General features: G+C 46.2%; 2 protein-coding genes across 10 annotated transcripts; one reads left to right on the top strand and one right to left on the bottom strand.

The window, feature by feature from the left end:
• Nucleotides 1-312: 312 nt before the first annotated feature.
• LOC142662318 (phospholipase A2-like) lies at nucleotides 313-9636 on the bottom strand. Of its 3 annotated transcripts, none has more exons than XM_075840484.1 (5): nucleotides 9400-9636; nucleotides 4084-4160; nucleotides 2758-2905; nucleotides 1279-1385; nucleotides 313-896 (listed from the first exon to the last, which is right to left on the bottom strand). In XM_075840484.1, the coding sequence occupies exons 2-5, from the start codon at nucleotides 4115-4117 to the stop codon at nucleotides 745-747; spliced, it is 441 nt and encodes a 146-aa protein (XP_075696599.1). In that variant the 5' UTR covers nucleotides 4118-4160; nucleotides 9400-9636; the 3' UTR covers nucleotides 313-744. The 3 variants fall into 3 exon arrangements, with proteins under 3 accessions (XP_075696599.1, XP_075696598.1, XP_075696600.1); XM_075840483.1 differs by having other exon boundaries at nucleotides 9445-9635; XM_075840485.1 differs by lacking the exons at nucleotides 4084-4160; nucleotides 9400-9636 and adding an exon at nucleotides 3504-3741 and having other exon boundaries at nucleotides 675-896.
• UBXN10 (UBX domain protein 10) lies at nucleotides 9093-23632 on the top strand. 7 transcript variants are annotated; one of them, XR_012850899.1, is made up of 3 exons: nucleotides 9093-9732; nucleotides 16934-17102; nucleotides 17831-18142. XR_012850899.1 is itself a non-coding variant. In XM_075840479.1 (2 exons), the coding sequence occupies exon 2, from the start codon at nucleotides 21292-21294 to the stop codon at nucleotides 22045-22047; it is 756 nt and encodes a 251-aa protein (XP_075696594.1). In that variant the 5' UTR covers nucleotides 9093-9732; nucleotides 21277-21291; the 3' UTR covers nucleotides 22048-23632. The 7 variants fall into 7 exon arrangements, 4 of the variants coding, with proteins under 4 accessions (XP_075696594.1, XP_075696597.1, XP_075696593.1 ...); XR_012850901.1 differs by lacking the exon at nucleotides 16934-17102; XM_075840479.1 differs by lacking the exons at nucleotides 16934-17102; nucleotides 17831-18142 and adding an exon at nucleotides 21277-23632.
• The last annotated feature ends 1012 nt before the right edge of the window (nucleotides 23633-24644 follow it).

Below are 24644 nucleotides of genomic sequence, written 5' to 3' on the forward strand. Positions count from 1 at the left end.
TATATGGAAAAGTTATACAACTTTCCAATATAGCTTCTGTGTCCGGTGCTTGTGACTTTCAAGATCTCTGCTTGCTGTCATTCAGTAGCAACCTTCAGGGTTTAAGGCCAGTGGATAAGTCTGTCCTGGTTATATAATGGACACACGGCTCTGGCACCTGTACTGTAACGAGCTGTACACCTGTGTGCCCATCACATTACCGGGACAGATTTTTATCCACTGGTAGTAAACAATGAATGTTCCTATTCAATGACCGCAAGCAGAGATCTTAGGACCTGTGAGGAATTGGTACAAAAAGTATATTAAACTGTGTTTTATGGTCCAATGAATAATCTGTATTTGCTGAAATGTGAATACACCTTTAAATTACTTTAGGTCACATTTAAAGGGGTTGTCCGTGTTTGATGCCCCTCGGTGGGGGGTCTCACTGCCGGGATCGTCCACAATCCTCTTATCACTGGGGGATCTTCCTGGTGACATGAAGCATTAACTAGAAATCAATGGGCACCTGTGTAACGGACAGACACCCGCTGTCCTGCACGCCCTACCCCGGTTATCGGAGGGGGGCACCAATCAGGACCCCATATTGGTGCCGTAGACTCTAATGGGGTGTATGGAACGGGTTGTATAAGCACCCGGCCTCCCTTCCCCCCCATTAATAACCATTACACAACTCATAGTGAATCCGCAGGATGATTATTCTTTATTTGCGGTGTGGATTTTGGGGTCCGCGCAGCCTCATCGCTAACATGGCGGCTTGATCCCCCAGCAGTTCTTCCTGAAAAAATTAAAACTGTTCGTTCTGGAATATCGGTCGTTGAATTCCTGGAAGCAGAGCGAAGCCGTCCGGTCACATTCACAAGTCCGTCTCGCGAATCCATCAGGGTCCTCGTCATCTGCGCCGGAGACGACAGCGGTTACTACACACAATCCATTTCCCTACTGATTGCATTTCATGTATGTATTTTACAGGTTATTCCATGCACTGTAGGACCCCCGGACCCCATATCTGGCTATAGCTCTGTTCAGCCTGTGGCTCCTGGTTCATGAATAGAATGCCAGGAACTACAGTGAAGACTGAAAGAGAGAGGAGGGGGAACAGGTGCATTACGCTCCCTGGTTCTTGGAATTCTAGAACTACAGTGAAGACTGACACGCACATCGGCGGAGCAGTCAGGACGGATTTACTCGTGTCTGAGAATTGAAATCTACAATCCTCTCTACACCTGATTGTCAGCTCTTGTCACAGATCTTATAGAAGGTAGAAATGCGTATTACCACATGTGAGGGTCCTATTGATGAGGGAGACTTTATAAGCCTGATGCAGAGGAGTGCCGCCCAAACTGATCAAAATGTCGTAACAGCAGTCGTGAAATCGACAGCACCTGCAAATGAAGATGAACAGCGCTGATACAAAGGAACGAAACAGAGCCGCAAACACAATCATCTCCAGGGACAGTGTGCTGCTCAGCCATGTATCTAAGCCTAGCATGTGTGAAATGGTCTGCTGAGCTGTGTATCTAATCCTATCATGTGATACTGTCTGCTGGACCTGGTATCTAATCCTATCATGTGATACTGTCTGCTGAGTTGCTGTATCTAATCCTATCATGTGTGATACTGTCCGCTGAGCTGTGTATCTAATCCTATCATGTGTGATACTGTCTGCTGAGCCTCTGTATCTAATCCTATCATGTGTGATACTGTTTTCTGAGCTGTGTATCTAATCCTATCATGTGTGATATTGTCTGCTGAGATACTGTATCTAATCCTATCATGTGATACTGTCTGCTGGACCTGGTATCTTAGCCTATCTTGTGATACTGTCTGCTGAGTTGCTGTATCTAATCCTATCATGTGTGATACTGTCTGCTGAGTCACTGTATCTAATCCTATCATGTGTGATACTGTCTGCTGAGCTGTGTATATAATCCTATCATGTGTGATACTGTCTGCTGAGCTGTGTATCTAATCCTACCATGTTTGATACTGTCTTCTCAGCTGTGTATCTAATCCTATCATGTGTGATACTGTCTGCTGGGCTGTGTATCTAAATCTATCATGTGTGATACTATCTTCTGAGCTGCTGTATCTAATCCTATCATGTGTGATGCTGTCTGCTGAGCTGTGTATCTAAATCTATCATGACCTGTAGCCTCCATTGCAGATTTTTGGACATTTAGCCACATGGTATATGGTCCAGGTTTGGGGTATTATATACGGTAATTTTATTTTTACCCCATGTGATTTTTTTTACCTGTCTGTTTTTCGCACGGTGATCTGCCGGCACCTGAGGCCGCACTGTGATCTGCCGGCACCTGAGGCCGCACTGTGATCTGCCGGCACCTGAGGCCGCACTGTGATCTGCCGGCACCTGAGGCCGCACTGTGAAGACTTCACGGCGTGAAAAAGATGATTCACAAAGTCAACAAGATGGTTTATTTGGTAACTTGAAGCGCAAATGGCAAGCACTAAACGGGACCCTGACGCAGATGTGAACGAAGCCTAAGGGTATGTTCACACGCAGTGTTTTCAGACTGATCCTGCAGTTTACAAATAAGAGGAATAGTAACGTCTGACAACCTAGTTCCCGTGCTCCTTCTGCGGCTGGAACAGACAAAGCTCCACAGTTCTGTAAATTGCTGAACTTTTGATTTTGGGTGGAATTTTTTTTTATCCATTCGACAACATACAAGGGGCAATATCTCGCTGACACCCGTGATGTCCCCCATGATCACTAATCCAACTATGACTCACCAGTCAATCTCATCGACCGGCAAACCGCTCCCTCCGATCCCGCAATGGCAGCCGTAGAATACGAATGAGGTTAGAGGAAGCCTCCTAGTCGCGTAGTTCACCATCAATCCAAACTCAAATATTCCAGCTTGTGCTCCGACCAGCAACACTAGACATGGGGAGAGACAGCGGGGTCAGACCAAGGGGACAGCAAATATGGCCAAGTAGTCATCAGGAGGACACAGGACACGCAATGTCCTGAAAAAAAGAGCGGTCAAATTCTTTCCAGCCTGATCTCATATTCGGAAAGCTGGGTGATAACCACCATTGCACCCAACTTTCCCAGAGACCTGAACAGTAGATCTTTCTAGTCCTGACATGCACATGACCGTAAAAATCATCCGTAATTGCGTACCCATTCACTTCTATTGGCCACGGACACCTTCCCTTACATTTGCGGGAAGGTTTCCGGGCCGTAGAAATGTTCTGAAAATGATGGATCATGTCCGTTCTTTTGGTTTTTACAGGCCATGCACTCATACTTTGTATGGGAGCACGGGACGAAAACGCGAGTGGCTGTCCGCAGCCGGCCGTGCCAGTGATCGCGGGCCGTGATTACGGGCACGGCCGTGTGCATGGGGCCTAGTTTTACTGATCAGGACTCTGGGAAAGCTGGGTGACAACCATTATGGTGTCCATTACAGCTCTGATAATGGTTGTCACCCAGCTTTCCAAGAGTCCTGAATAGAATTTGTAAAAAGATTTACAGGAGAGGATGAGTCCAGGACTGTAGTGGGACTATGTTTTCTTAAAGGGGAAGTTCCCTTTAAATATTTTTTCCGTGACTAAAGGCCCAGAAATGGGCAGGAAGAGATGATAGGTAAACACTCGGCCACAATACAGAATTATAAAACTTGGCTGGAGTCTACGTCGAGTCTGTGAAATGTAATATACCAAGACTAATAGGATTTGCTTTGCACTCAATATACATAACACTGGCCTTAAAGGGGAACTCCAGCACCGTATAAATAAAGTTTATTGAAGAGAGACAGGATGTGCTCAGACTTGTAGCAGTTGGGTCACCATGGATACAAGGACATCACTGCAGGCATTCACACAATGGGCCTCATTTATCAATCCAAGCCCCATTGCCCATAGCAACCAATTACAGAGCAGCTTAGATTTTTCCAGAGCAATTTAAGAAATGAAAGCTGAGCTCTGATTGGCTGCTATGGGACCAGTTTTTATGTTCAGTTTTATTTCATAGATAATGTGAGCATCTGCCGTGTTCCCTTCAATAAACTTTATTTATAATGCCCTGGAGAAACACCACAAGACTTTACTCACAGATTCCTAGAAGGGCAAGCAGAGAAGCCGTCATATTCCACCATTCACAGCGGATAGAAGAGAATGCAGGATGGCTTCTAGAACGAGAAATAAACGGACGTGAGGAGGATGCACATAGTGACTGTAAATCATAGAAGTGCCAGTCATACAGCGGTGTCCGTCATACAGCGCGGTCCGTCATACAGCGGGGACATTCAGACAGCGGGGTCCGTCAGACAGCGGGGTCTGTCAGACAGCGGGGTCATTCATACAGCGGGGTCCGTCATACAGCGGGGTCCGTCATACAGCGGGGTCATTCATACAGCGGGGTCCGTCATACAGCGGGGTCCGTCATACAGCGGGGTCATTCATACAGCAGGGTCCGTCATACAGCGGGGTCCGTCATACAGCGGGGTCCGTCATACAGCGGGGTCATTCATACAGCGGGGTCAGTCATACAGTGGGGTCATTCATACAGCGGGGTCATTCATACAGCGGGGTCCGTCATACAGCGGGGTCCGTCATACAGCGGGGTCATTCATACAGCGGGGTCATTCATACAGCGGGGTCCGTCATACAGCGGGGTCATTCATACAGCGGGGTCCGTCATATAGCGGGGTCCGTCATATAGCGGGCTCCGTCATACAGCGGGGTCATTCATACAGCGGGGTCCGTTATACAGCGGGGTCATTCATACAGCGGGGTCCGTCATACAGCGGGGTCTGTCATACAGCGGGGTCCGTCATACAGCGGGGTCATTCATACAGCGGGGTCCGTCATACAGCGGGGTCATTCATACAGCGGGGTCATTCATACAGCAGGGTCCGTCATACAGCGGGGTCCGTCATACAGCGGGGTCCGTCATACAGCGGGGTCCGTCATACAGCAGGGTCATTCATACAGCGGGGTCCGTCATACAGCAGGGTCCGTCATACAGCGGGGCCTGTCATACAGCGGGGTCCGTCATACAGCGGGGTCCGTCATACAGCAGGGTCCTTCATACAGCGGGGTCATTCATACAGCAGGGTCATTCATACAGCAGGGTCCGTCATACAGCAGGGTCCGTCATACAGCGGGGTCATTCATACAGCGGGGTCCGTCATACAGCGGGGTCATTCATACAGCGGGGTCCGTCATACAGCGGGGTCAGTCATACAGCGGGGTCATTCATACAGCCGGGTCAGTCATACAGCGGGGTCCGTCATACAGCGGGGTCAGTCATACAGCGGGGTCATTCATACAGCCGGGTCAGTCATACAGCAGGGGCCAGTCATACAGCAGGGGCCAGTCATGCAGCGGGGACAGTCATACAGCGGGGACAGTCATACAGCGGGGTCCGTCATACAGCGGGGTCCGTCATACAGCGGGGACAGTCAGACAGCGGGGACAGTCAGACAGCGGGGACAGTCAGACAGCGGGGTCCGTCATACAGCGGGGACAGTCAGACAGCGGGGACAGTCATACAGCGGGGACAGTCAGACAGCGGGGACAGTCATACAGCGGGGACAGTCAGACAGCGGGGACAGTCATACAGCGGGGACAGTCATGCAGCGGGGCCAGTCATGCAGCGGGGACCGTCAGACAGCGGGGTCCGTCAGACAGCGGGGTAATTCATACAGCGGGGTCATTCATACAGCGGGGCCCGTCATACAGCGGGGTCATTCATACAGCGGGGTCCGTCATATAGCGGGGTCCGTCATATAGCGGGCTCCGTCATACAGCGGGGTCATTCATACAGCGGGGTCCGTTATACAGTGGGGTCATTCATACAGCGGGGTCCGTCATACAGCGGGGTCCGTCATACAGCGGGGTCATTCATACAGCGGGGTCCGTCATACAGCGGGGACAGTCAGACAGCGGGGACAGTCAGACAGCGGGGACAGTCACACAGCGGGGTCCGTCATACAGCGGGGACAGTCAGACAGCGGGGACAGTCATACAGCGGGGACAGTCAGACAGCGGGGACAGTCATACAGCGGGGACAGTCAGACAGCGGGGACAGTCATACAGCGGGGACAGTCATGCAGCGGGGCCAGTCATGCAGCGGGGACCGTCAGACAGCGGGGTCCGTCAGACAGCGGGGTAATTCATACAGCGGGGTCATTCATACAGCGGGGTCCGTCATACAGCGGGGTCATTCATACAGCGGGGTCCGTCATATAGCGGGGTCCGTCATATAGCGGGCTCCGTCATACAGCGGGGTCATTCATACAGCGGGGTCCGTTATACAGTGGGGTCATTCATACAGCGGGGTCCGTCATACAGCGGGGTCCGTCATACAGCGGGGTCATTCATACAGCGGGGTCCGTCATACAGCGGGGTCATTCATACAGCGGGGTCATTCATACAGCGGGGTCCGTCATACAGCGGGGTCCGTCATACAGCGGGGTCCGTCATACAGCGGGGTCCGTCATACAGCAGGGTCATTCATACAGCGGGGTCCGTCATACAGCATGGTCCGTCATACAGCGGGGCCTGTCATACAGCGGGGTCCGTCATACAGCGGGGTCCGTCATACAGCAGGGTCCTTCATACAGCGGGGTCATTCATACAGCAGGGTCATTCATACAGCAGGGTCCGTCATACAGCAGGGTCCGTCATACAGCAGGGTCATTCATACAGCGGGGTCCGTCATACAGCGGGGTCCGTCATACAGCGGGGTCAGTCATACAGCGGGGTCATTCATACAGCCGGGTCAGTCATACAGCCGGGTCAGTCATACAGCGGGGTCCGTCATACAGCGGGGTCAGTCATACAGCGGGGTCATTCATACAGCCGGGTCAGTCATACAGCAGGGGCCAGTCATACAGCAGGGGCCAGTCATGCAGCGGGGACAGTCATACAGCGGGGACAGTCATACAGCGGGGTCCGTCATACAGCGGGGACAGTCAGACAGCGGGGACAGTCAGACAGCGGGGACAGTCAGACAGCGGGGTCCGTCATACAGCGGGGACAGTCAGACAGCGGGGACAGTCATACAGCGGGGACAGTCATACAGCGGGGACAGTCATACAGCGGGGACAGTCAGACAGCGGGGACAGTCATACAGCGGGGACAGTCATGCAGCGGGGCCAGTCATGCAGCGGGGACCGTCAGACAGCGGGGTCCGTCAGACAGCGGGGTCCGTCATACAGCGGGGTCATTCATACAGCGGGATCCGTCATACAGCGGGGTCCGTCATACAGCGGGGTCATTCATACAGCAGGGTCCGTCATACAGCGGGGTCCGTCATACAGCGGGGTCATTCATACAGCGGGGTCCGTCATACAGCGGTGTCCGTCATACAGCGGGGTCCGTCATACAGCGGGGTCCGTCATACAGCGGGGTCCGTCATACAGCAGGGTCATTCATACAGCAGGGTCATTCATACAGCAGGGTCATTCATACTGCAGGGTCATTCATACTGCAGGGTCCGTCAGACGGCAGGGTCATTCATACGGCAGGGTCCGTCATACGGCAGGGTCCGTCATACAGCCGGGTCAGTCATACAGCGGGGTCCGTCATACAGCAGGGTCATTCATATAGCAGGGTCATTCATACAGCAGGGTCCGTCATACAGCAGGGTCCGTCATACAGCAGGGTCATTCATATAGCAGGGTCATTCATACAGCAGGATCATTCATACAGCAGGGTCAGTCATACAGCGGGGTCCGTCATACAGCGGGGTCCGTCATACAGCGGGGTCCGTCATACAGCAGGGTCATTCATATAGCAGGGTCATTCATACAACAGGATCATTCATACAGCAGGGTCCGTCATACAGCGGGGTCCGTCATACAGCGGGGTCAGTCATACAGCGGGGTCCGTCATACAGCGGGGTCCGTCATACAGCGGGGTCCGTCATACAGCGGGGTCCGTCATAGAGCAGGGTCAGTCATACAGCAGGGGCCAGTCATGCAGCGGGGACAGTCATACAGCGGGGACAGTCATACAGCGGGGACAGTCATACAGCGGGGTCCGTCATACAGCGGGGACAGTCAGACAGCGGGGACAGTCAGACAGCGGGGACAGTCAGACAGCGGGGACAGTCAGACAGCGGGGACAGTCAGACAGCGGGGTCCGTCATACAGCGGGGTCCGTCAGACAGCGGGGACAGTCATACAGCGGGGACAGTCATACAGCGGGGACAGTCATGCAGCGGGGACCGTCAGACAGCGGGGTCCGTCAGACAGCGGGGTCCGTCAGACAGCGGGGTCCGTCATACAGCGGGGTCATTCATACAGCGGGATCCGTCATACAGCGGGGTCCGTCATGCAGCGGGGTCATTCATACAGCTGGGTCCGTCATACAGCGGGGTCATTCATACAGCAGGGTCCGTCATACAGCGGGGTCCGTCATACAGCGGGGTCCGTCATACAGCGGGGTCATTCATACAGCGGGGTCCGTCATACAGCGGGGTCCGTCATACAGCGGGGTCCGTCATACCACGGGGTCCGTCATACAGCAGGGTCATTCATACTGCAGGGTCATTCATACTGCAGGGTCCGTCAGACAGCAGGGTCATTCATACAGCAGGGTCCGTCATACGGCAGGGTCCGTCATACAGCCGGGTCAGTCATACAGAAGGTCATTCATACAGCAGGGTCCGTCATACAGCAGGGTCATTCATATAGCAGGGTCATTCATACAGCAGGATCATTCAAACAGCAGGGTCAGTCATACAGCGGGGTCCGTCATACAGCGGGGTCCGCCATACAGCGGGGTCCGTCATACAGCGGGGTCCGTCATACAGCAGGGTCCGTCATACAGCGGGGTCATTCATATAGCAGGGTCATTCATACAACAGGATCATTCATACAGCGGGGTCCGTCATACAGCGGGGTCCGTCATACAGCGGGGTCCGTCATACAGCGGGGTCCGTCATACAGCAGGGTCAGTCATACAGCAGGGGCCAGTCATACAGCGGGGTCCGTCATACAGCGGGGTCCGTCAGACAGCGGGGACAGTCAGACAGCGGGGACAGTCAGACAGCGGGGACAGTCAGACAGCGGGGACAGTCATGCAGCGGGGACAGTCATGCAGCGGGGACAGTCAGACAGCGGGGACAGTCGTACAGCGGGGACAGTCGTACAGCGGGGCCAGTCGTACAGTGTGTTACTGTAACATATGTCAGATCAGAGCCGGATTATAGGGATGGCACAAGGGGCACCTGCCTCCACCATCCACAAAGTGTGGAACTATTATTGGGGCACTTTGCATATGGTAATATTTTCAGGGACACTATGTATGCACGGCCATCTCTCCCATATATAACTAAGATAGGGGTCAAGTGGGGTCCAAATCCCAGTGGTGAGGTAGGGGACCCCGCCAAATTGTTTCCCAGGAGCCTCCACCAACCTTAATCAGGCCCTGTGCCAGGATGTTGCTACAATGTTGTCTTACTTGTGTCCAGCGATCTCTGCCCTCCGTCTCTACCACCGCAGCCTCAAAGCAATCAATGCCACAGTCAGAAGGATCGTGTAGGGAATGTGCCCGCACCTGAGAAGTGGAAATATCCTCCCTGCTCATCCCTGACTGAAGGGGGCACTCTGCCAAATTATCAGTTTCAGGTGGGTGGAGTTACTCAAAATGTCGCAACTTCACAAAATCAAGATCCTTCCTCCACCACCTGTGCTTAAGAAATAGACTGAATATAATGCCGCACCGACTGATAATACATTGTAACTGCAGGTAATACCACCCAGGTGACCCACATTACATAGGGAGCAGTATTATAGTAGTTATATTCTTGTATATAGGAGCAGTATTATAGTAGGTATATTCTTGTATATAGGGGGCAGTATTATAGTAGTTATATTCTTGTATATAGGGGGCAGTATTATAGTAGTTATATTCTTGTATATAGGGGGCAGTATTATAGTAGTTATATTCTTGTATATAGGGAGCAGTATTATAGTAGTTATATTCTTGTATATAGGAGCAGTATTATAGTAGTTATATTCTTGTATATAGGGGGCAGTATTATAGTAGTTATATTCTTGTATATAGGGAGCAGTATTATAGTAGTTATATTCTTGTATATAGGGGCAGTAATATAGTAGATATATTCTTGTATATAGGAGCAGTATTATAGTAGTTATATTCTTGTATATAGGAGCAGTATTATAGTAGTTATATTCTTGTATATAGGAGGCAGTACTATAGTAGTTATAGTCTTGTGTATAGGAGCAGTATTATAGTAGTTATATTCTTGTATATAGGAGCAGTATTATAGTAGTTATATTCTTGTATATAGGGGCAGTATTATAGTAGTTATATTCTTGTATATAGGGGCAGTATTATAGTAGTTATATTCTTGTATATAGGGGCAGTATTATAGTAGTTATATTCTTGTATATAGGAGCAGTATTATAGTAGTTATATTCTTGTATATAGGGGGTAGTATTATAGTAGTTATATTCTTGTATATAGGAGCAGTATTATAGTAGTTATATTCTGGTATATAGGAGCAGTATTATAGTAGTTATATTCTTGTCTATAGGAGTAGTATTATAGTAGTTATATTCTTGTATATAGGGGGCAGTATTATAGTAGTTATATTCTTGTATATAGGAGCAGTATTATAGTAGTTATATTCTTGTCTATAGGAGTAGTATTATAGTAGTTATATTCTTGTATATAGGGGGCAGTATTATAGTAGTTATATTCTTGTATATAGGGAGCAGTATTATAGTAGTTATATTCTTGTATATAGGAGCAGTATTCTAGTAGTTATATTCTTGTATATAGGGGCAGTATTATAGTAGTTATATTCTTGTATATAGGGGGCAGTAATATAGTAGATATATTCTTGTATATAGGAGCAGTATTATAGTAGTTATATTCTTGTATATAGGGGCAGTATTATAGTAGTTATATTCTTGTATATAGGAGGCAGTACTATAGTAGTTATAGTCTTGTGTATAGGAGCAGTATTATAGTAGTTATATTCTTGTATATAGGAGCAGTATTATAGTAGTTATATTCTTGTATATAGGGGCAGTATTATAGTAGTTATATTCTGGTATATAGGAGCAGTATTATAGTAGTTATATTCTTGTATATAGGGGGCAGTATTATAGTAGTTATATTCTTGTATATAGGAGCAGTATTATAGTAGTTATATTCTTGTATATAGGGGCAGTATTATAGTAGTTATATTCTTGTATATAGGAGCAGTATTATAGTAGTTCTATTCTTGTATATAGAGACAGTATTATAGTAGTTATATTCTTGTATATAGGAGCAGTATTATAGTAGTTCTATTCTTGTATATAGAGACAGTATTATAGTAGTTATATTCTTGTATATAGGAGCAGTATTATAGTAGTTATATTCTTGTATATAGGGCAGTATTATAGTAGTTATATTCTTGTATATAGGAGCAGTATTATAGTAGTTATATTCCTGTATATAGGAGCAGTATTATACTAGTTATATTCTTGTATATAGGAGCAGTATTATAGTAGTTATATTCTTGTCTATAGCAGTAGTATTATAGTAGTTATATTCTTGTATATAGGGGGCAGTATTATAGTAGTTATATTCTTGTATATAGGGGCAGTATTATAGTAGTTATATTCTTGTATATAGGGGGCAGTATTATAGAAGTTATATTCTTGTATATAGGGGGCAGTATTATAGTAGTTATATTCTTATATATAGGGGCAGTATTATAGTAGTTATATTCTTGTATATAGGGGCAGTATTATAGTGGTTATATTTTTGTATATAGGGGGCAGTATTATAGTAGTTATATTCTTATATATAGGGGCAGTATTATAGTAGTTATATTCTTGTATATAGGGGCAGTATTATAGAAGTTATATTCTTGTATATAGGGGGCAGTATTATAGTAGTTATATTCTTATATATAGGGGCAGTATTATAGTAGTTATATTCTTGTATATAGCGGCAGTATTATAGTAGTTATATTCTTGTATATAGAGGGCAGTATTATAGTAGTTATATTCTTGTATATAGGGGCAGTATTATAGTAGTTATATTCTTATATATAGGGGCAGTATTAGGGCGGGTTCACACATAGCGGAATTTCACTTAAATTCCGCTGCGGACACTCCGCAGCGTTAATCCGCAGCGGAGCCGTTTCTCCATTGACTTTCACTTTAATTTAGCAGTGTTCGTTTACACGATGCGTACAATTCCGCTGCGGAGCATAGGCTGCGGAGCGGAATTTGGTGTCCGCAGCATGCTCTGTCTGTTGCGGAGCAGTGGCGGACTGGTTGCGGACTCATGGCGGAATTTCTCCATTGACTTCAATGGAGAGTCAAAATTCCGCAATGAAGTCCGCAGATCTTATGTGGGCTGCGGAGCGTATTGTTTTTACTACCATGACATTTCTTCATTCTGGCTGGACCTATGTATTTCTAGGTCTACAGCCAGACTGAGGAAGTCAATGGGGCTCCCGTAATGACGGGAGCGTTGCTAGGAGACGTCTGTAAATAGTCACTGTCCAGGGTGCTGAAAGAGTTACGCGATCGGCAGTAACTGTTTCTGCACCCGGGACAGTGACTACCGATCTCAATATACATGTATCTGTAAAAAAATATATAAGTTCATACTTACCGAGAACTCCCTGCGTCTGTCTACAGTCCGGCCTCCCAGGATGACGTTTCAGTGTAAGTGACGGCTGCAGCCAATCACAGGCCAAGCACAGGCTGCAGCGGTCACATGGACTGGAGCGTCATCCAGGGAGGTCGGGCCGGATGCCGAAAGAGGGACGCGTCACCAAGACAACGGGCGGTAAGTATGAATTTCTTTGACTTTCACTAGGGAAAGTGCTGTCCCTTCTCTCTATCCTGCACTGAATAGGGAGAAGAGAAGCACTTTTCCTGCAGTCCGCAGCGGCCAGTCCGCATCAATTTTCTGCACATTTTGTGCAGATCCGCTGCAGAATCTGCAACGCAGATTCTGTGCGGCATTGATGCGGACAGTTGCGGAGGAATTCCGCCATGTGTGGTCATGCCCTTATAGTAGTTATATTCTTGTATATAGGGGCAGTATTATAGTAGTTATATTCTTGTATATAGAGACAGTATTATAGTAGTTATATTCTTGTGTATAGGGGCAGTATTATAGTAGTTATATTCTTGTATATAGGAGGCAGTATTATAGTAGTTATATTCTTGTATATAGGGGCAGTATTATAGTAGTCATATTCTTGTATATAGGGGGCAGTATTATAGTAGTTATATTCTTATATATAGGGAGCAGTATTATAGTAGTTATATTCTTGTATATAGCAGCAGTATTATACTAGTTATATTCTTGTATATAGGGGGCAGTATTATAGTAGTTATATTCTTGTATATAGAGGGCAGTATTATAGTAGTTATATTCTTGTATATAGGGGCAGTATTATAGTAGTTATATTCTTATATATAGGGGCAGTATTATAGTAGTTATATTCTTGTATATAGAGGGCAGTATTATAGTAGTTATATTCTTGTATATAGAGGGCAGTATTATAGTAGTTATATTCTTGTATATAGGGGGCAGTATTATAGTAGTTATATTCTTATATATAGGGGCAGTATTATAGTAGTTATATTCTTGTATATAGAGGGCAGTATTATAGTAGTTATATTCTTGTATATAGGGGGCAGTATTATAGTAGTTATATTCTTGTATATAGGAGCAGTAGTATAGTAGTTATATTCTTGTATATAGGGGGCAGTATTATAGTAGTTATATTCTTGTATATAGGGGGCAGTATTATAGTAGTTATATTCTTGTATATAGCGGCAGTATTATAGTAGTTATATTCTTGTATATAGGAGGCAGTATTATAGTAGTTATATTCTTGTATATAGGGGGCAGTATTATAGTAGTTATATTCTTGTATATAGAGGGCAGTATTATAGTAGTTATATTCTTGTATATAGCGGCAGTATTATAGTAGTTATATTCTTGTATATAGGAGGCAGTATTATAGTAGTTATATTCTTATATATAGGAGCAGTATTATAGTAGTTATATTCTTGTATATAGGAGCAGTATTATAGTAGTTATATTCTTGTATATAGGGGGCAGTATTATAGTAGTTATATTCTTGTATATAGAGGGCAGTATTATAGTAGTTATATTCTTGTATATAGGGGCAGTATTATAGTAGTTATATGCTTGTATATAGGGAGCAGTATTATAGTAGTTATATTCTTGTATATAGGGGCAGTATTATAGTAGTTATATTCTTGTATATAGGGGGCAGTATTATAGTAGTTATATTCTTGTATATAGGGGCAGTATTATAGTAGTTATATTCTTGTATATAGAGGGCAGTATTATAGAAGTTATATTCTTGTATATAGGGGGCAGTATTATAGTAGTTATATTCTTATATATAGGGGCAGTATTATAGTAGTTATATTCTTGTATATAGGGGCAGTATTATAGTAGTTATATTCTTGTATATAGGGGCAGTATTATAGTAGTTATATTCTTGTATATAGGAGCAGTATTATAGTAGTTATATTCTTGTATATAGGGCAGTATTATAGTAGTTATATTCTTATATATAGGAGCAGTATTATAGTAGTTATATTCTTGTATATAGGAGCAGTATTATAGTAGTTATATTCTTGTATATAGGGGGCAGTATTATAGTAGTTATATTCTTGTATATAGAGGGCAGTATTATAGTAGTTATATTCTTGTATATAGGGGCAGTATTATAGTAGTTATATGCTTGTATATAGGGAGCAGTATTATAGTAGTTATATTCTTGTATATAGGGGCAGTATTATAGTAGTTATATTCTTGTATATAGGGGGCAGTATTATAGTAGTTATATTCTTGTATATAGGGGCAGTATTATAGTAGTTATATTCTTGTATATAGAGGGCAGTATTATAGAAGTTATATTCTTGTATATAGGGGGCAGTATTATAGTAGTTATATTCTTATATATAGGGGCAGTATTATAGTAGTTATATTCTTGTATATAGGGGCAGTATTATAGTAGTTATATTCTTGTATATAGGGGCAGTATTATAGTAGTTATATTCTTGTATATAGGAGCAGTATTATAGTAGTTATATTCTTGTATATAGGGCAGTATTATAGTAGTTATATTCTTGTATATAGGGGGCAGTATTATAGTAGTTATATTCTTGTATATAGGGAGCAGTATTATAGTAGTTATATTCTTGTACATAGGGGGCAGTATTATAGTAGTTATATTCTTGTATATAGGGGCAGTATTATAGTAGTTATATTCTTGTATATAGGGGGCAGTATTATAGTAGTTATATTCTTGTATATAGAGGGCAGTATTATAGTAGTTATATTCTTGTATATAGGGGCAGTATTATAGTAGTTATATTCTTGTATATAGGGGGCAGTATTATAGAAGTTATATTCTTGTATATAGGGGGCAGTGTTATTCAGGTTCTAACTAGTTACAGATGTTATTAGGGCAAAGCCCCACGTGGCGGAATTGCTCTTGAATTCCGCTGCGGACACTCCGCAGCGTTAATCCGCAGCGGAGCCGTTTCTCCATTGCCTTCCACTTCTATTTAGAAGTGTTCGTTTAGACGTGGCTGAAAATTCCGCTGCGGAGCATAGGCTGCGGTGTGGAATTTGGTGTCCGCAGCATGCTCTGTCTGTTGCGGAGCAGTGGCGGACTCATGGCGGAATTTCTCCATTGACTTCAATGGAGATTCTAAGTTCCGCAATGAAGTCCGCAGCTGTCATGCACATGTTATGTGTGCTGCGGATGCGTCTTGCTTTTTTAACTTGACATTTCTTCATTCTGGCTGGACCTATGTATTTCTAGGTCTACAGCCAGACTGAGGAAGTCAATGGGGCTCCCGTAATGACGGGAGCGTTGCTAGGAGACGTCAGTAAATAGTCACTGTCCAGGGTGCTGAAAGAGTTAAGCGATCGGCAGTAACTGTTTCTGCACCCTGGACAGTGACTACCGATCCCAATATACAGCAACCTGTAAAAACATATAAGTTCATACTTACCGAGAACTCCCTGCTTCTGTCTCCAGTCCGGCCTCCCAGGATGACGTTTCAGTCTAAGTGACGGCTGCAGCCAATCACAGGCCAAGCACAGGCTGCAGCGGTCACATGGACTGGCGCGTCATCCAGGGAGGTCGGGCTGGATGCCGAAAGAGGGATGCGTCACCAAGACAACGGCCGGTAAGTATGAAATTCGTTTACTTTCACTAGGGAAAGTGCTGTCCCTTCTCTCTATCCTGCACTGATAGGGAGAAGGGAAGCACTTTTCCCGCAGTCCGCAGCAGCTAGTCCGCATCAATGTACTGCACATTTTGGGCAGATCCGCAGCAGAATCTGCAACGCAGAATCTGTGCGGCATTGATGCGGACAGCTGCGGAGGAAATCCGCCACGTGTGGTCATGCCCTTAGACACTATCATGATAATCTGAATAAATGCTGTTGAAGATTAAACTTGTCCAGAATTGGAGTCAATTAGAATCAGATTGTGATAAACATTGGGGTGGGGGAAGGTTCATTTATTGGTTTTACACAATTTCGGAGATTGCAGCTAGATTATAAATACAGATAGAGAAATGTGCTGCCGGCAGTCACTTTGGAATCAATATTGATTGAACTCTCTCTGATCCTAGAACATTTAGTGATTTGCACAGATGGGAAGTTTCCGGTTTAATCAGAAAAAAATGGGAACATTCCAATAATAACAGCAGTAAATTTGTACTTGTACTGTCAGCAGGTGCAGGCGCCTTTTGTAGCAGCCTGTATTTTGTCTATGGAGCAGCAGACACAGACCATCATAAAACAGCTTGTATTTGCTAATAGGGAATATGAATTTTAGGAAAACTTTTTTTCTGTGTCAGAATTTCAGTCTCCTGATAATAAACAAGTGTGTTTCTATTCACTGACAGCAAGCAGGAAACGCGAAAATGCTGAGAAACTGAAACACAAAGTATACTAGTAAGCTGCAGAACTTTACTGTTGGAGCGGGCTTTGTGTAAATCTCAATAGTTGTAATTCACCGAGAGGTCACTGAGAATTTCCTGACTCAGTAAAACCCTGGTCCATTCTTGGCGCTAGGTAAGAAGTGTCGCCACTCGGCCGTTGCCCAATTTAAGGTCCAAGTTTTTGGTGGTTATTCAGCCTCGAGGGACAAGGTCAACTACTGACCATGATCTGCATGTTTTTGGTTTGTACCGAGGGTTACATAGAGAAGAGGGCACCTATTGGGCTGAGATGAATCCTTACCTCCCTCCCATATGATGGGCATCACTTCATTTAGCAGTGAATTTGATTGAGAATCATTACCAGCATTAGGATCACTTTGCCCCACCCTTACCCCGGGTTCCGTCTGTATGGCAGGCATGTTGCTGGTTGGGGTCTCCGCCATTGTGCACAACGGTTTCCCCAAAATCAAGGATCACTAATTCAAAAGTCAGGATGTGACATCACGGTAAGTAGGACCCTGTAGTTATTGAGATCTCTGATTGTCTTCTGGCAGGGATGAGAGCGATCCAGAGAGTAGGTGCAGCACAAGAGAAAACTGGAAGCCTCAGAGATCAGAGATGATTAGAGAGGAGGAGAAATTGATGCAGTGGCCATTACTCAGGTGCACGAAGCTGTTTGTTTCTTGCTGCCTTCTGAATGCCTAAAAATATTGTGAGGAAAAGTGCAGCACCAACAGCGACGGCGGCAGCGCATGGATGATGTCGATACCAAAGCGATGATTGCAGGGGCAGAGCTTGGGAAAGAGTTTCTGCTTATTGAGCCAGATTTCTAGTAACTTTTCATAATCTGTGTTATACCAGAGCCGAGCTGTGAAATGAGGGGTGATTACGGGGAGCGGAAGATCTAGCAGGCTGGACAGCGCCCCCTACATGTGCCCTGAAACACGTATTTTGTATTTGCTTGTGGGAACTCGTGGCTCACGAAACACAAGGCGGTTTCCATGTCGCACTCACAGCCGAACTCGTCTTCACCATCTGAAGGGAAGAAGAAACGTCACCCAAGAAGATCGGCGCCCGGGACACGAGACAAAGCAGCTTTATTAACATGGCTGTAAGAAGGGGGAGGGGTCTCTGGTTGTACGGAAATAAAGTTTCATCATCGTATAATGAAAAGTTCTGCAACTTTCTGATAGACTCTACATTGCGTTTCAATTTCTCACAAGATCTCTGCTTGCTGTCAGTGAATCAGGACATTACTGTTTTTACCCAGATGCTGAAGAACAACCCTGACCTAACGCTTCTCACAGCTGAGGGTTTGCTACAATTGCTTTAAATTAAGGGGGAAAATATCAGAATAAATCCCTAAGTCGGTGACCCAGCAATCTAATGAAGAGATTGTGATATTACTGTATAGTATTCAAGAAAGGCATCCAGGCGCCCTGTGAACTCTTCCTGTCATCAAAGCGCCACACAAAAAAGTGCTCACTAGGATGAGATCTGCCACAAACCCTGTCAAAGAGACCTACTCCCAAATCCTCCGAACCAAAAGTCCCCACCAAGTGTCCTGTCTCTGCCCTGGTGTCTACCCGTGCTACTGCCCAAGCATCCCCAGAGCTTGAAAGTCTGTTTGGCTTTCCCAAATGGGTAGGGCAGGGTTGCGAGTGAGGAACCGGAAAACTTCAGTTTCACCCTTGACCTTCGTGAAGGACACTCGTAAGGGCACCGCACCCCAACAAATCCTAGTGACAAAAAAACTTGAAAAGCGTGAGAGAAGATGTGGGTTTACCATCCCTAAATGAGTCGCGGGTGCCCACAGGGTCACCACTCAGACCTTAGCACCTCTAATGACATTGGTCAGGTGGTCCCGGGTCTAAAACCACCTCGTGTATTATGTCCATTATTAATGGTCCCGGCCGACAACTGATAAAAAAACAAAGAAGGCCCAGAATGGGGATAGGTGATGTATGATAGTTTGGGGGGGGGGGGGGGGGGGGGATCGCTTGAACCACCACGTCGTGGTGAGGAGACGTTTTTATCGTGCGTGCTGCCGCCATATACAACTCTATGTATAAAGTGTGAGCTCATGGAGAATCCATATTGGGAGGAGGGGTCGGTATTGTTCGTCCATTGCCCCTTGGGGAGTGCTGCGCAGTGCTACAAATCGTGAAATGGTAAACGATATTACCGTACGCTATTTTATCGCGGTGCTTATACAGTGGCAAACGTCGCCGCCATCTATCGGAGGAATAAGTCATGGAACAGGAGCTTAAAGGGCAACTAAACGTTCGACAAACTTCTGACACGTCATAGTGACATTATAGAAGTTTGGATCACTTGGGGTCCGAGCACTGAGACCCCCACCAATCGCTAAAACGAAGCAGCAGAAAGTCTCCTGTGACCGCTCAGCCGCTTCGTTTCTTTTCGGCTTTTTCCGGAAAGCCGATGTAGCGGAGTACGGGCTCATAGACTTTCTATTGACCCCATGCTCCGATGCATTGATATCCGGAAAAAGCCGAACAGACACAAAGCGGCTGAGCGGTCACAGGAGACTTTCTGCTGCTTCGTTTTAGCGATTGGTGGGGGTCTCAGTGCTCGGACCCCAAGTGATCCAAACTTCTGACATGTCACTATGACGTGTCAGAAGTTTGTCGAACTTTTAGTTACACTTTAACAATTCAATGTGAGAATATATAAAAAGTTTTATGCCGGTTTTCTGGCCTTAAAAAGCTGCAAATTGGCGCTCACCATATTTTCGCTAAAATTTGCAACTTTTTACTTCTCTTGCCGCTTTCCAAAAGTGGTGAGCAAAGGGGGCAGGTTTAGTGGGTGGGGGCGGGACCTGTACAAACCGAAGTAGCGCCAAATATATTAATGCTTGTGCATTTCTTAATAAATTTGGCGCATTTCCCGCCAATGTAGATCACCTGAAAACTATCGTTTAAAACGCCGGTATATTCCCCCAATGTCTTTCAGTACAGTTCATGTGCACTACTCAGCTTGGTGGGTGGGGCATATATATTAGGGGGTGTGGCATGTATGTCAGGGGGTGGGGCATATATATTAGGGGGTGGGGCATATATTAGGGGGTGTGGCATGTATATCAGGGGATGGGTCACATTGATGAACATTATGCACCCACAATTTCTTACTGAATTATGTTGACTAAGTATGGTATATAAGTAGAAGACATTGTGCTATACTGTCATGGGTCATAGACTAACATTGGCACTCTGGAAGTCAATGGAAACTGCAGGCCGCCATGACAGGTACATATTTCCACTGATATCTCCCACTGTTACGCAACTCCACCAGTGCAAAGAATAGCCAGAGAGCAGGTCCAGCCTGGTGTGACCCATATACAGCAATATAAAATAATAGACACTTACACCAACCTGGTATCCATAACAAATATAATAACCCGCCAACAACATGGCCGCCGCCGGAAAAGCGACATCACGACACAATCCGGCCATTCTTGCAAACGTGATCACGTCACGCCGGCGCATGACGCATGGTTACCCCGGGAGACGGGGTTGTTTACTGGCCGCTAATGGACAGGCAGATGGCGGCGATAGGAGCGGACAGGTAACCCTGGGAGGTTTCTAAGTGGGCGAATAAACGGGTCACTGCAGCGGTCGTGGGTGACATAGGCAATGGGTGCAGAGTTGTGGGGAGTACCGGTTAGAAGGCCGGTATTTCTCCACCCCTTTTAATTAATGGATTATTCCGATCAGTCGTGGAATATTATGAGCTGCTCAGCTGGGATTGTACTATTTCATATTTCGGGGGGTGTTTGGTGACTGTATATGGTAATATAGTTGTGGTGTATATGTTGGAGGGGGATTGTGGATGGATGTTATGGGGTGACTTGAATTTTTAGAGGCTTCTGGTTACCCAGGAATACTAGTGCGCCCTCTATGGGTAGGGCCTGGTAGAAGTGGAGTCAATATGTGCAACTTTCCATGATGGATGTGATATTGCGGCTGGGACAACCTGAATCCGCAGGTGGAGGTGACGCTTTTCCGTTGACTTTTGCTGTAACATACGGAGACCGTTGCGTCTTTTGGAAGTCACGGACCTGAACACGTTTCTTTCCTGTCAGAATCACAAGGTACGAATTTTCCAATGTGGCCTATTTTTTGATTTTGGGGGAGGGGACCTTGAATTAAATGACACTTTGGGGTTCCCTACATTTACGAAGTACTAGTGGGGCACTGATGGGGAGCGACTTTTTGGGGGGTTCTTGTTGGGGGTTGTGGTCTTTATTGGGGGATTACATTGTGATGATTTGGTTCCGCTTCTTTCAGGTGCAGTGAATAGAGATGGCATCTGCTCCGACCGGCCTTAATTCCGCTGGCACAGGGGACCCCCTCCAGAGGATGCACGTCACTAGACCCAAATCTGCCAAAGGTCGCACCAGGACCACCCCGCACGCCACCACCCACAATACTGAGTCTTACTCCTGCCGCACGTCACCCACACCAAGGGTGTCGTCAGCGAGAGCCCTGTCCGGGCCCAGGACAACGCAGGACGATGCCCCGGAACTTCTCCATCAGCTTCCATACAGACCTCCGTCCTCCAGCCTCAACCGCTACCGAGTCCTCCCCTCCATTGGCGCGGTAGGCGGCAGGGACAACGCAGAGCAGGAACTGGTCCTTAAAACCAGCGCCATGAGGCTGGCCCCCGGCGTCCGCGATCGGCACAACGCCAAGACTCTGTATCGGGAGCAGACTAAGCCCCACCAGAGCGGGGGAGGGACGGGCAGCGGCCAGGGGCGAGGCAATATGGCGGACTCTGCAGTAAAAGTGCAGGAGCCGCCGTCCGAACAGGAGCCCAGGCTTCTCCTGGCCGTCCGGTCCCATTCCGGTCAGAGGTTTGAACGATTCTTCCGCCCCTGGGATACCCTGTACACCGTCCTGGCAGCAGCAGAAGAGAAGACGGGGACCTCGTGTAAGGACTGCAGCGTGGAGACGATGGAGGTGCCGAGGCGAAGCTTCCCAGACCTCAGCCGCACCCTACAGGAGTGCGGGATCCTCAACAAGTCCGTGCTCTGCATCCACCGGTTTGGAAGGGACTGAGGGTGCGGTGCCTTTACTTTATACATCATCCGCTGGTGACGTGACCCCGTGCCAGGACACAACCAAGCAGCGGAACATCATCGCCCTAAAATAGAAAATCACCAAAAAGTCCTGGCGTCGGCCCCTCCTGACCAAACTTATGTTCCAGTTATATGTTTTAAACTTGTTTTATAGAAAAACTGGGCGACCACCACTGCGGCCATCACAAGCATAAGGCTACATTCTGACCAGCGCGGGCGTTCTTCACCTCCACGCTGCGCCCGTGCGGGACGCTTTATGGCAGATCCCCCCCCCTAGACTTGAGTCTATGGAGCAATGCGTGAAATGCAAGAAAATGTCTCATTTTTTTCACGGACCCTTCACCCGCTCCATTGAAAAAAACGTGCGAACAGCCCCATTGGAATACACGAGTCCGTGCGACGGCCGTGGTTTTAATGGCCGTCACACAGTTGACTTATACGCTCGTCTGAATGAGCCTTTAGGGGGGGGGGGGGCACCCAGCTTCCCCAGAACCCTGAATGGCCGGTTACACATCAGTACGGAAGTGGAGGCGCATAGGCAGATTTGCCATTCAGGGCTCTGGGAAAGCTGGGTGGCCAACCTAATGAGATCCGTAATCAAGCCCATATTGGTTTAAGAGAGTGACTTTTATTTGTGGGGATCGCTGCCAGCGAAAGTATAAACAAGCGCCAGACGGGAGGGCACAGGACGCTGCCGCATTGTCGCGTATTATACGTCACGAGTATTAGACACGCCCCCTGTAGATTATACCCCACGTGACATTTTTATAGGAGAATTATATGGAGTCGCTCGGTTCCCTCCTTCACGTCGGTCGATTCTTCTCCGTTAGATTTTTTTTTTTTTTTATATTTTGTGATTTTTTTATCTGGAGTGTTGGAATTTGTCTTATTTCCCAGATCGGTGATGAGCAGAATATAAAGATGATTGTGATTAATCCGCCAATATCCACAATGTATTTATTATTTGATGTATCCGTCTCCTCAGTTTGACACTTTCACCTCTTAAAGGGCCGGTGTTCAGTCTATGTAAACCTTTGAAAAGCAAAATTTTTAATAAAAATGTGTATCTGTGTATTCGGTGCAACTTTGTAAATACTTTATTAAAAATGTGTTTTACTTTTTTTTTATTTTTATCGATACAGCTGCTTTATATCCTGTACACAGAGTAGCTGTATCTTTCGGTACAACCTGAATCCGTCACTCCCGGCGACCCGACCGGTTCAGTGTCAGCAGGTCCGGGCTGTCTCGGACACACAGGATCCACCTGTTATCACATCTAAGTTATGAACGGTCAGAGACGTGCTGGACCCGCTGACACTGAACCCGTCAGTTCCGCGGAGCTGACGGGAGCAGGATTTAGCGCTAGATACAGCTGCTCTGTATACAGGGCAACTGTATCTCAAAAAGTAAAAATAATTGAATAAAAACGAATTATGTTGCACTAAACGCACTGACCGACATATTATAAAAAAAATAACGACCATCAAAGGTTTATAGACTTTAAATAATATGTAAAACATTAAAAAAAAAAAATAATAATCCCTTTAAGGTCAGCCCATGTGTTTAGTGCAACATTATAATTAGTTTTTATAAAATTATTTTTACTTTTTGAGATACAGCTGCTCTGTACACAATGCAGCTGTATCTTTTGCTAATAACCTGAATCAGTTAATGTCGCGGACCTGATGGGTTCAGTAAAAGCGAGTCCACCCAGGACCCACCTGTTATCCATTACATGATATGATACATTACAGGTGGATCTGACACGCAGGACCCGCTGACACCGAACCCATCAGGTCCGTGGGACTGACGGATTCAGGTCTTAGCGCTAGATACAGCTGCTCTGTTTACCATGCAGCTGTAGCTCAAAAAGTAAAAAGATTTTCTACCTTCAAAGTTGTACATTGCCTTTAAAGGAACACTATGGTCAAAGCTGATACATTGTATTATACCTGGTGCAGGGGGAGGAGCATGACACAGGGCTTCAGAGAATACCAAAGAGAGAATCCCTGGGTCATGCTCCGCCCCCTCAGTTGTGGCTGGAGCGCCCCTCTAAATCATCATATAATAAATAGTTCTGCAAACATATAATGGACTTTGTATTTCAATTCTTCAACATTTGCAGTATCTCTTCCTGTTAGCAAATAGATTTATTATTGCTTAGGTTGAAAACTGAGCAGGCCTAATGCTTCTCACAGCTGAGGTTTTGTTACAGTGTAGACAATACTCTTCCTGTCCTGGACTCCAGGCTGATCATAGCTGTGTGAGCAGAACGAGGTCTGGATGGATTTTCAGCATGTGGATGTCCCTATTCATTGACTGGAAGCGGATATCTTGAAACCGGTATGGCATTAAAACACAAAGGGGGGAATTTACGAAGACTGACCTTTTCTATGCAGGAGGCCGCAGCCCAATAAGCTGGAACTCCATGGTGAACGCGGTTCTGATGGTCATAAAACATGTTAGGGCCCCTTTAAACGCTACAAGGGATAGAGGGACTTTAAAAGGGGGTACAGAAGGGGGGGGGGGGATAAAAGGTCCTTTGTGTAATGCTGCCAAAATTCAACCCCCCTTTGC

The sequence above is a fragment of the Rhinoderma darwinii genome, chromosome 10, assembly GCF_050947455.1.
Source record: "Rhinoderma darwinii isolate aRhiDar2 chromosome 10, aRhiDar2.hap1, whole genome shotgun sequence".
Lineage (NCBI taxonomy): Eukaryota > Metazoa > Chordata > Amphibia > Anura > Rhinodermatidae > Rhinoderma > Rhinoderma darwinii.

What these genes read in the sequence shown, in the direction of transcription:
- LOC142662318 (XM_075840484.1), bottom strand. Translation starts at nt 4,117, where the DNA reads ATGACGGCTTCTCTGCTTGCCCTTCTAGGAATCT. An exon ending in GCTTGCCCTTCTAGGAATCT is followed by an intron (nt 2,906 to 4,083) that starts GTGAGTAAAGTC and finishes CCCCATGTCTAG; the next exon opens with TGTTGCTGGTCGGAGCACAA. An exon ending in CCGGTCGATGAGATTGACTG is followed by an intron (nt 1,386 to 2,757) that starts GTGAGTCATAGT and finishes CTTCATTTGCAG; the next exon opens with GTGCTGTCGATTTCACGACT.
- UBXN10 (XM_075840479.1), top strand. Translation starts at nt 21,292, where the DNA reads ATGGCATCTGCTCCGACCGGCCTTAATTCCGCTGGCACAGGGGACCCC.